Source organism: Myotis brandtii, unplaced genomic scaffold (genome assembly GCF_000412655.1).
Source record: "Myotis brandtii unplaced genomic scaffold, ASM41265v1 scaffold1167, whole genome shotgun sequence".
Classification (NCBI taxonomy): domain Eukaryota; kingdom Metazoa; phylum Chordata; class Mammalia; order Chiroptera; family Vespertilionidae; genus Myotis; species Myotis brandtii.
In genome coordinates this window covers 1,375,592-1,387,606 of record NW_005354039.1, presented here as the reverse complement: position 1 = coordinate 1,387,606, position 12,015 = coordinate 1,375,592, and the positions used below count along the sequence as shown (strand labels likewise).

Here is a 12,015-nt window from a genome sequence, read left to right as displayed (position 1 = left end):
TGTGCACGTGGGGGGCGGGGGGGGGGGGCAGGGGGGGAGAGGAATCAAGTTCACGTACAGCAGCCCCAGTCCCTGCCAGCAATGGCTGTTGGCCCTGCTGTGCCGTTTAAGACTTCCCAGCACTTCTACCGGGGTCTGCTATGGGAAGCGGGGGGGCAGGGGGGGAGAGGAATCAAGTTCACGTTCCACAGCCCCAGTCCCTGCCAGCAATGGCTGTTGGCCCTGCTGTGCCGTTTAAGACTTCCCAGCACTTCTACCGGGGTCTGCTGTGATGGGAAGCGGGGGAGGAGAGGGGTGCCTCTTCCTGGGAGAACACTGCTTCTGCCCCACTCTGGAGCTGTGGTAGGCGCCAAACTGCATCTGTGGCTACCGTCCCTGTCCTTCCCCTGCCCGCCTCCCTGCTCACTCCAGTATGCCCACCTTCAGAGGCATGAATCTCTCAAGCATGTTTGTGTTGAGCAGGGGATCCTTTATTGAGTTACAGTTGTCCAACTTGTTATACATTTAAGGGAAGAAACAAAAGTCTTCTCACTCTGCCATGATGCTGGTTTTAAGGTGATGGTACTCCACTTTGTCAGGGGCACTGCATGTCAACTGTATGGCCTTTCTGGAGGTCAATTTGGCAAAATGAAGGAAGACACGTGTGTGGCTTTGAGTGGGTAATTTCACTTCTAGGAATTCAGTAATTCATTCAACAGATGTTCATTGACCTACCCAGTGCCAGGCACTGAGATGGGTGCCAGGAAGCTGGTGGTGGGTGAGATAGACGTGGTCCTCACCCCAGAGTACCTCCAGCAAGGGCAGAGCAATGGTTCCTCAGTTATCTATAGAAACAGGGTGAGAGGTTCTGTAAAGGGGAGGTTCTGCGCTTCCTGTCCCGGCTTCTGAACACCAGTCCTGTGCTGAGCAGCTCCCTCTGCCCCCTTGAGCCTCAGATGAAGGTCCCAGAGTCTAAGGAGCTAATGTCCATGGACAAGCTGGTTCACAGCCCAGCTGCCCTCTCCCTTAGGAAGCATTGTTGCTGCTGCCCAAAAGGCCTTTCCTTTCTCAGAGCTCCAGCAAGGTAGCAGCAATGGCTGCACAGCTCTGGGAATATACCAAAGACCGCTAGTTTGCACTTAGAATGATGAAGCTTATAGTATGTGGATTATAGCTCAACAAATCTGCTATTCTTAAAAAAAAAAAAAGAAAGAAAGAAAAAAGCTCTAACAAGGGATTGACTCTGCTAAAAATGTTTTCCTGGTGAGGAATGTGAGCTTTGTGAACATTACACTTGCAGACACAAGGAACATCCTCTCTCCTGGAGGGATAGAGGCTCCAGGTGCAGAGGGAGCCCCGTGCTGCTTCCGCTGTAGCTGACCGCCCACCTTAGCCACAGAGCAGTGCTGGAGACTCTGAGGACTAGGATGAATGGGGAGGCCTTGAGTATCTCTCCAAGGACAAAGTGCTCCTCTCCAAGCCCTGCTGGCTCCATCTGTACCCACAGCTTCTCCCCACCCCTGCCTGCCTATCCATCGGTTGTAATTCCAGATATCTGAAGCCAGATGTGGACAAGAAATCCAAACATAAGACAGCAGTCAAGAAGAAGACCCTGAACCCAGAGTTCAACGAGGTACCAGGGGTGGGTGAAGCCGCAGGAGGTCCTCTCCCCTCTCTCCCTGGGAGGGACTGGGTTCTCAAGGGTCACAGCGGGAGGGCGGGGGGCGGGGGGACGCTTACGGGAGAGCCCCCAGCTCTGGGGTGCAGGGGAGAGGCTCCGGCCAGGCTGAACCAGGCCGAAGTGAGGCACACGGAGGGGAGGGAGCAGCCTAGAAAGATTTTCAGAGGGTGGAATTGACGGGATTGTGGCTACATTGGATGTGGAGTTGAAAGTGGAGCGGGTGCCCTGACTAGTTTGGCTCAGTGGCTAGAGCGTCGACCTGTGGACTGAAGAGTCCCAGGTTCGATTCCGGTCAAGGGCATGTACCTTGGTTGCAGGCACATCCCCAGTAGGGGGTGTGCAGGAGGCAGCTGATAGATGTTTCTCTCTCATCGATGTTTCTAACTCTCTATTCCTCTCCCTTCCTCTCTAAAAAAATCATTAAAATATATTTAAAATAAAAAAAAAAGAAAGTGGAGCGGGAGGTGTGAGGGAGATGGAGAAGCTCTGGGGGAGACATGATCATGGCGAGGAGTGAGAGAAGGGCGAGGAGCACAGGGGCCTCAGGCAGAGCCTGAGCAATGCGGGGGCAGGCAAAGGCGGTGCTTCCAGAGAGCGAGGGGGGCACCAGAGAGCAGAGCACCATGGAAGCCAGTGGTCAGCAGAGCCAGACCCAAGAGAAGTCAAGGACACCAAGGCTGGCAAACGTGAGTTGATCTGGCAACAGGAGGCCCTGGGAATCCTGAGAGAGAGGCTTCAGTGTCAAAGGGGCAGGTGGGTTGGAGTGAAGGGGACCCTGAGGACCCCGGCCAGGCTCTCAGGCATACGTGGACAAGATGGATGAGAAGCCACCATTGTCCACCACCAGGCACTGACCACCTTCCATTCACCCATCCCTCCCTCGGTTCCTGCCCTCCCCATACCTCAGAGCGCCCCTGGCCATGTGGCATTAGCCCTGACTCTCCCCTTCTGGCCACCAGGAGTTCTGTTATGAGATTAAGCATGGGGACCTGGCCAAGAAGACCCTGGAGGTCACCGTTTGGGATTACGACATTGGAAAATCCAATGATTTCATTGGTAAGAGGAAATGGCTTGGAGCAATCTGGGTTCACAGACCACCTGCCCCCACACGAGGAGCTTCAGACATTATCCAGCCCAGCTTCGTGTGGCAGAGGAAGGGACAGGCCGGGAGGGTCACACAGGAGTCTGTGGTGGAGCAGGCGTGAGAGGTGGTGATGGTCCACGCCTCGGGCTGGACTCTGAGCCCTTGTAGCCCCGAATCCCTGTGGGCTTGGTGGCTGCACACAGTAGAGCTGCCCCGGCCCTTTTTGGCTCTTTTTTGTCTCCCTCCCTTGGTCCTGGGTAGAGGAAGGGCAGGGTCCCGGGCCCTGATCTTGAGGGCCAAGAGTGTGGCATGGCGGTAAGACCACTGTCCACCCTTAGAGCCCCGTGGGCAAGGTGCAGAGTCCAGCCTTAGGTCATGGAACCTGGGAAGGGGAGCGGGACACTGGTTCCAGAGGGATGGGCTCGTGAGAGCACCTGCCCCAGGCCCCTGGCTGCCCCCTGAACTTCCCTCCTACAGGCGGTGTTGTTCTGGGCATCAATGCCAAGGGCGAGCGCCTAAAGCACTGGTTTGACTGCCTGAAGAACAAGGACAAGCGGATCGAACGCTGGCACACGCTCACCAACGAACTCCCTGGGGCCGTGCTCAGCGACTGACCGGCCCCCACCTGCCACCGTACCCAACCTTGCCTGTCACTTGGCCCAACACAGGCCTGGCCCTGGGCTTCCTCGGCTGCCACCAAGGGCCTCGGCCCCCACGATGGGGGAGATCCAGGACACCTGCTCGGACATAGAACCACTGCAGCCCCCTCTTGGAGGCTATGGAGGACCCAGCCACCTCGAGGGACAAGGGCAGAGGGCCCGACCTGCTTTCAACCCCTGGGGCCTGACAGGGCCAGAGATAGGCAGAGAGGAGCTTGGCCTCAGCACCTACCCCAGGGATGGGGCCGGGGCCGTCCAGGAGGAAGCACCCTACTCAAGGTCAGCAGTAAGGCACAGGGGACCAGGGCTAAGAGAACAGGAGTGCAGGGGCACCTTGGTGGGTCCAGTGAGAACTCCTGAGGCAGACACTAGGAAGAGGGTGTTGGGGGAGGAGATTGGGGACAGGACTCTGACTACATCCGTTCATCTCTGGCATTCCTGGGCAGATGGGAAAAGGTTAACCTGAGAGCCAGGAGTCTAGTGAATTTCCCAGAACTCCTAATGAACATGGGCACTTGGCAAATACTTCCCTCAATTATTTCACAAGCCTCTGGGGATGGCTGAAACTCAGGGCCTGCCCTCAGGGAGTTTCCCTTCTAATCGGGAAGCTGGAAATGAACCATTACAGTGGGGAGTGAGGAATGCTGTGGCCAGCCTGGCCCACCTTGGGTGCTATGGACTCTGCTGGGAGGGCTTCCTAGAGAAGGTCATGCTGCAGCAAGGCCTTGAAGAGTAGTGGAGTGTCAGGCAGCCAAAAGGGAGGGCAGTGCAGGCAGTGGGGATGGTCTGCAAAGACCTGGAGGGGAGAGAATGGTGGTTGGGCCAGGGGCACTATGAGGGACTCAAGGGTTTCTCTGGGGGAAGGGTGTGTGAGGACAGGATTGGGGCCCAGGCACGATGGTGCCCAGCCCTGCTCCCTCCCCATCCCTGGTGGCCAGGCCAGCCTGGGCTCCTAGCTGTGGGGGAAGTGACGGAAGCCCTGTGGTGAAACTGATGTTGGGGCAGGGTCAAGTTCAATCCTCAGACCCAATTCGCCCACCTTTGATCTTTCTCCTCCTGAGGAACCTAGAGGATGGACCCTGCCTCTCGTTCTTCCCAGCATCAGATTAGCTGTAGTCAGAACAGAAAAGGGCCCCTTGTTTTGCATGAAAAGAAGCAAAAATTCCTCCTGTCCACATCTACTTCTCTTCCTCTGCCCCCCGCCCCCCCCAAGGCCTTGGGACTTGCAGTGGGCGGACCCCAGATGGTTGCCCTCTCAGGAATACTGGGCAGCAGTACAGGAAAGCTAAGAGGAAGACACCCTGCCTGTGGCCTGTCTGTACCCTGAGTTAGGGTCTCCAAAGAGGGGTTGAAGGATTGGGGCCCGAGTCTGAAGCCCCAGACTTTACCTGCTTACCAAGGGGCCTTCAGGGATTCTGGATGAAAAAAATGCATAACCAAGGAATTTCTGTGTTCAATCTATCACTGCACTTGATGGGAGAGGGAACCCAGAGAGAGAAAGGCCTTGCAGCCTTACCACAGCTGGGGCAGACCAGGCTCCATGGCCCCTGTCCCACCCCCAGCCCAGCGCTCTGAACACCACTTCAGGGAAAGTAGGATGCTGGGCTCGCACATGAGTTCCTGCTAGCTGCCAGCCTAGGGCTCTCCCCTGCCTGCTGCCCACACACACCAACGGTAGCAGCAGGGCTCACAGGGGTTGGACCTTCTGCTGCAAACACAAAGCACACCACCATCTGAGGCCTGGGGTGATGATGTGAATCCCACCAAGTGCCCATCAGCCCTTTCCCGTTTGCAGGGAACTCGGGACTCCAGCCCCCACACAGTACCTGGCAAGCTTGGCTGGTCATGGAACCTTCGTTTTCCCATCTTTAAGAAGGCTCTGTGCACTGTCTTAATGAATCTTCACAACCCTTGTGTCTGGGTGAGCTCTGGGTATCGTCTTAACTTTGTCTTTTGGAGGGCCTTGTTCAGAGAGCAGACTCAGCCTCTGTGAAAACACGGAAATGCTGAAAGGCAAAGCTAGAAAGGGCTGTGAGTCCACCTAGTACAACTTCCTTATCAGATACATAGGGAAACCGAGGCTCAGCTGGGACAAGAACCCAGGACTCCTAGCACCCAGTCCAGGGCCCTCTACTGCCCCAGGCTGTGAAAGGGTAGGTAGGTTTGACCCTCAATGGTCCCAGCCGACCACAGGAGGCAAGGCTTCTAGAAGCACAGCCATCCCAAGTGAAGGGTGGGGCCCTTGGGCAGGAGGGCCCCCAGAGAGTGACAGACCCTTCACCAGAACCCTGGCGCTGTTCTAGACCACTTGCAGATTGTATCTCTGTTAAAGAAAAAGCTCTTTGAGAAGCTGCAAAGCTCTGCCTTTGACCCCAAACTGGCATCTTCCCTCTGATCCATCAGATTTACGAAGATGGGAAATTGACACCAAAAAAGAAAAAAATGTCATTTCAAAGTCAGGTGTCAGTAACCAGGGGGTCTCCCAATGCGCTGCATCCACCTCCATCACCTCCCTTCCTAGCCTCCACCCACCCAACGCCAGCACTAGCCAATCCCGGACGGGCCAGTCTTCCAACCCTGAAGCGGTAACCTCCTGACCTCTAGGGGTGAGAGCGAGGAACTGCACCTCCCGGCCCGTGCATGTCCAGTCTTTGTTCCTTCCCTACTGAGAACCTCTCGATGCATGGACTCTGGCTGTCCTCGACACAGACTCTCGTGCACTGCTTAACACTGTTTTGCTACCATGTGATGGCTGCAGAAACCGTCCTTAAACTGCAGCCCCACACACAATTTTTGTACTTTCGTCTGACCTACCCAAAGGTGTCCTTTTTAAGTCTTATTTGTTAATATTTGTAATGACATATAATCCAAAGTAAATGGAAACATTCATTGCAATCCTATTGGCTTGGGAGATCATTTAATAGATTTGAACAGGTGGGCAGGAAAGAATGAGAAAATGGCAACTGGAGCTTATTCAGCACCTCCTCTCATTTACTCTTCACCAAGAATTCATTTGAGGTAGGTTTCCATGTTACAGATGAGAAAACTGAGGTTCAGAGAGGTTGAACCTCTGGTAAGTGACAGAACCAGAATTCAACTCATGCTTCCCAAGACTTTTTATACCAGGAACAGCATACCACACTGTCAGTGACCCATTCAACAAACAGCTGTGGAGTGTTAACTTTAATGCCAAGCACTAGTCTAGGTCCCAGGTCTAGGCTCCTAGAGCAGATTCGTCAAGAAGACAATCAATAAACAGTAAGTATAATAATGATATGGTCAAAGATCTTTTTAAATGGGCATGTGGGCTAGATTGGTTGGGCTTACATAGGGAGATCAGATGGGCCTCTGGAGAAATGACTTCTAAGCTAAGACTTGGAGCTGGTGAGGTAGGGAGCTATGGGTGTACTTGGGGAAGAGTATTCTAAGTGAAGGGAACAGCCAGCGCCCCTATAGGTGAGGGCAAGCTTGGAGTGACTGAGGAATAGCCCATGTGGCTGGAGCAGGGTGGGGCAAGGGAAGAGCGATAGATGAGGACACAGGGGTACAGGAGACCAAACCAAGTAGGACTTTATAAAGGCTGGCTTTCACTCTACATGAGAAGGAAGCTGACTTCATTTCTAACAGGCCACCCCGTAGAGAACAAACCTGTGTGTGGGGCAGGTAATCAGTCCCTGTTTGGAGGTCTCCCGTGGTGGCATGCCAGTGAGTCCAGGGTTCCAAGTCTAATGGTGTCCGGTCTCCAGAGCAGTGGCAGCCGGGTCCTGACAGAGCCTGCTGAGATGATGACTCTGGTCAAGGTTCTGGCCACCAGCCTCCTTTAGCAACCGCCTCTGTGCCGGCCTAATTTTCCAGGCCTCCCACCCTTTCTCTGAACTACCTGATACCTTTCCAGTGCATTCCTTCTCTGCTTACGTTAACCGGAGTCAGAACCTGTTATTTTTGACAAAAAACACTGCCTGGTCCTCTGATGCAATCTGATCATCTAAGTCTCACTCAAGTGTTACCTCTTTGTGAGGCCCTGACAACCTCCGTCACTTTCTCCCACATCACCCTGCTCTCTCTTCATGGCACTTAACAAAATCATCTTGTATATTTGCTCATCTCTTTCTCCCCTCACTAACCTCCATGAGAATTGGGGCCACATCTTTTTTATTTACCCCAGTTACTCCACACCAGGACTGAGCATGGAGTAGCCCTCTCTTTGCTGGATGAATGGATGAAAGCTGCCACCATAAACACTGTTTGAAAGGAAACATCCATGTGTTTGGAGCATGTGATTATATGTTGGGTCTAAGCCCAACAGATAAGTGCACAGGACTCCTGTTAACCCCAGAGATTCCTGGAGTACAGATGAGAAAGGAACCCAGGGACCACAGGGTTATCCTGAGGAGAGAAAGAAAGGAGAGAGAGAAAGGAAGACTGGGCGGAGAAAGAAATAGAAGGAAGCCTGACGGGGGCTGAGGATGAAAGAAAAGGAATGGCGGGAATGGGCCTGGGAAAAGCTGCAGAGGCAGGCGGGGGTCAGGAAAGCCAAAGGCGGGGGACAGCTCAGGATGGCCAAAGATATGGTTTTCCTAGTGTCCAGTCCCCAGGAAGAGTGCTCCAGGCAAGGGCTGAAGAGAGGTCTAGAAAAAGTTACACCAGGAGGGGCGTGTGCCCAACACCCAGGGCCAGCAGCAATGGGAATGGGGAAGCAGACTCATTGTCCGGTGGAGCCAGTGCTGCAGTATTAATCCTGATGGCTAAGATTCGTTGGTGCATAAACAAGCACTGTACTAGGCTCTATCTTCCAGCCGAGAAAACTGTACAGAACAAGTCTAAAGATGGGTGCAAAATGAGGTGGTGCACTTAGGGCAAGACTGACAGAAGGCTCCGAGTTCAGCCTGGGCTGTGTGAGGCAGGGACAGGTGAGGAGCAGGACAGGCACGTGTGGTTTCCAGGAGCAGCACCGCCCTCTATGGACACTGAGACCTGGCCGGGGCACTGCTTGTCCCCGACTCCCCAGGGTGCTCCAGCACAAGCTATGGCGGGCAGCGTCCTCCAGAGACTCTGCTCTCCCCCTAAATATTCCACCACAATGAAGGAGCAACCCCATATGTCTGTCCCTGAGCACCAAGAGAGAACAGGACCATTTGGGGGCAGGCAATTTGTTCCTGTGCTATTTCAGTAGGGAGTCCTTAAAGACTCTAAGAAAATAAAAAGGATTTAAGAGAAGGTCCCAGAGTTACACTAGTGGCAATAACACACATAGAGACCTCTCAGTAAGACATGTAGACTGCTCTAAATGTACTCACTTAACCCTCACCATTATGAGATACTGTTTTAATCCCCACTTTACAGGTGGGAAAACAGGTAGCATGCTCAAGGATAATTAAGGGCTGATCTGGGAGTTGAACCCAAGCCTTATGGCTCCAGAATCCATACTCTAATTTCCACAATATGATGCTGGATGAAGCAGTTGGTGTTGCCAGGCCTAGTAGAACACTCCCGGATCCTACCAGGTCCCTTACAGGTTGTGCCCCACTTGCCTCCAAGCTCCCAGAACTAGCAATGGCCTGCTCTGCCAGGAAAGATTTCCCAGGACTCACCCTCAGGGTCCTTATTGTCAGTCTTGACCCAATGCAGTACTCACCTTGGCCCAATGGGCTCCCATCTGTCACAGCCCCAGTATCCTTTGTGTGTGTCCCCTGGCCCCAGCAAGGCAAGATCTGGAGATGTGGAGCTGGGGAGCACTTGTGTGGCTTCCCAGAGGCCAGGTGTGAGCCAGTGTAAAAATATTGCCTTATGGGAATCAGAAAACTGAGAAACCAAGATCTCTCAGAGCTTCCGGGGTTCTCCTCTCCACTGCCCTGCACCCTTCTCCATCCTCTTGCCTCTCTCAGCACTCACTTTCTCAGCTAATTCATCAACCCATAAATGATCCAAAATGGCATGGCCTCAAGCCTGTCTGGGTGGCTTTCAGCTTGGCTCCCCACACCTACCTGGGAATGTCTTCTGTCCTCTTACTTTAGCTTCTCCAGAGAGAAATGGCTTGCTCCAGGTTACTACTCATCGCCTCGAGTAGAAGGGCCAGGGGTGAGGTCACATGGTAAAACCATGGCTGTGGGCAAAGCATACAGGGTCAAATATGTCTTTCACAATAAGTCCCTGAGCCAGTGGGAAAGGAGGAGAGGTGCCAGCCAAGGGAAAGAAGGGGCAGAAGCCAAAGACCAGTGCTGCAGAATGCTAGGGCAGAAACCATTCAAAAAGCAAAGGCTAGCCCAGCCCGTGTGGCTCAGTGGTTGAGTGTTGATCTATGAACCAGGAGGTCACACTTCGATTCTCATTCAGGGCACATGCCTGGGTTTTGGACAGGAGGCAGCTGATCAATGATTCTCTCTCATCACCGATGTTTTTCTCTCTCTTCCTCTCCCTTCCTCTCTCTGAAATCAATAAAAACATATTTAAAAAAGAACTTTCTTTAGCCTTCCTATTGTGAAATCTGCACACATTTAGTTTTTTTTATCTAAAAACTAGAGGCCCGGTGCACGGTGGGGTCCCTCTGCCTGGCCTGCACCCGCTCGCAATCCAGGGCCCCTCGGGGGATGTCAGACTGCCGGTTTCGGGCCGATTCCCACAGGCCAGGCCAAGGAACCCCACCGGTGCATGAATCCTCTAGTATGCATATAGATCTTTTGTTAATCTCTTTCCACCCTCCCGCTCCACTCATCAGTCTGTCCCATGTTTCCATGCCTGTGCGTTGAGCGTCTGCCCCCTGGTGGTCAGTGCACACCATAGCTACCAGTCGAATGGTCGCTTAGGCTTATACACACACACACACACACACACACACACACACACACACACACACACAGTAGGTCCTCGGGTTACATTGGAGATCCATTCCTATGGCGCGATGTAACGCACCGTAAGTCGGAACCCACCTACATAAGCACCTACGTCACACATGGAGCACATACACAGCAGTAATGAAGTGAAACAGTAAAAAAAATTTAGAAGGTAACAATTCCTGACCTTTACTTGTGGTAATTAAATAAAACACATAAAGCATATATGTACATACGTCGAAATGACGGAACTTTTTTTATAAATAAATGGGAGATGGCGACATAACGACGAAATGACATACATCAAGTCCGACGTAACCCAAGGACTGCCTATATATCTATGTATAGATGTCTATTTCACTTTCATTCTTGAAGGATGTTTTCACTAGATATACAATTCTGGGTCAGCTTTCTTCTCTTTGAGCACTTTAATGTTGCTGTTCTATTGTCTTCTGCCTCCTGTTATTCTAATGAAAAGTCAGTGATTTGAATTATTCCCTTGTATATAATTCATCTATTTGTCAATATGTATGCATGCTGTTTTCGATGTGTTTTTCCTTTGACGTACAGCAGTTTGATTATAACGTGCTAAAATATTCATTTTCGTTGTTTATTTTACTTAATTTTCACTGGGCTTCTTGAATTGTAAATTTGCCTTACACAAAATGTGCGAAAATTTTTGTCATTCTTAAAAGTTTTCCATCCCATTTTTTCTCTTCTCTCCTTCTGGAACTACACTTAGTTCCAGTATACTAGAACTTTTTTAATATTGATATTATCTCACAGGTCCCATGAGGCTGTGCTCATTGTTAAAAATATATACCTTTCTCTTTCTCCTACAGATTGGATATCTATTGAGCTAACTTCAAGTTCACTGATCCTCTAAAACTTTTCTTTTTATTCAGCATTTGCCAAACTAATTTTTATTTCAGATAATTGTATTTTTAAGATCTAAAATGCCTGGCTTATTATTATAGTTTCAATATCTCTGCTAAAATTTTTCATTTGCCATAGACATATGTTCCCTTCATCCTTGGACAGTTATAATAGCAGCTTTAAAATCCTCGTCTACTATTGTGGGAAAACAAGAACAATAAAGTTTTATTTGCTAATTTACATGTCTTAGGGACATCCATCATTGATAGTCTCTGGACTATGGATCATGTTTTCACATTCCTTCTGATGCATAGTTTTGAATTGTATCCAGGTTATTGTAAATGAGATCTAAATTCTGCTGTTACTCCGAAGACAATTTATATCAGGCAGTTACTTGGCTAAAACCAAACTGAAAATTCTATCTCACTGGCAATGGATGGTAGCTGAAATATATCATATCAGTTCACTCAGCAAAATATTTTTGAGGAAATTATTTGGGCATATTTTTAAATGTTGACTTTAATGTTTCAAAGCACAATGGCATAATCTGCTGAACAAGTCTATGAATTCTTCAGAGGATTCTTTTCTAAATGGCAGCCATAAAAAAATAAAAGTTCCCAACTGTCAAAATTAGGTCTATTGAGCTTTAAATCTCCTTGAAAGATTTGGCAGCACAAATGATCCTGTCCTCTCTTGCCTTCTTTTGGATTAAATATTTCTTAGATACAGGTTTTTAGTTATACCTCTTTGAATTATTTTTATCTAATGCTTGCCCTAAGTATTAATTACCATATATCCTTAGTCTCTCAAGGTCTTCTTAGAGTTAATATTACATTACATCAAGCAATATTTAAGAAACTTCAATCAAATGGATCCACTTACCACCCCTTGGTTGCCTCTTATGCT

At 50.6% G+C, this 12,015-nt stretch overlaps 1 protein-coding gene across 1 annotated transcript in view; it reads left to right on the top strand.

The window, feature by feature from the left end:
* Positions 1–6,303, top strand: part of DOC2B (double C2-like domains, beta) — a gene marked incomplete at its 5' end in the record, with an annotated part of 28,350 nt that extends 22,047 nt beyond the window's left edge. Inside the window, 3 exons of the mRNA XM_014529700.1 lie at positions 1,531–1,612; positions 2,620–2,716; positions 3,222–6,303. Of these exons, the coding sequence (XP_014385186.1) occupies positions 1,531–1,612; positions 2,620–2,716; positions 3,222–3,358 (316 nt within the window). The remainder of the gene's footprint in view (positions 1–1,530; positions 1,613–2,619; positions 2,717–3,221) is intronic.
* Between the last annotated feature and the right edge of the window lie 5,712 nt (positions 6,304–12,015).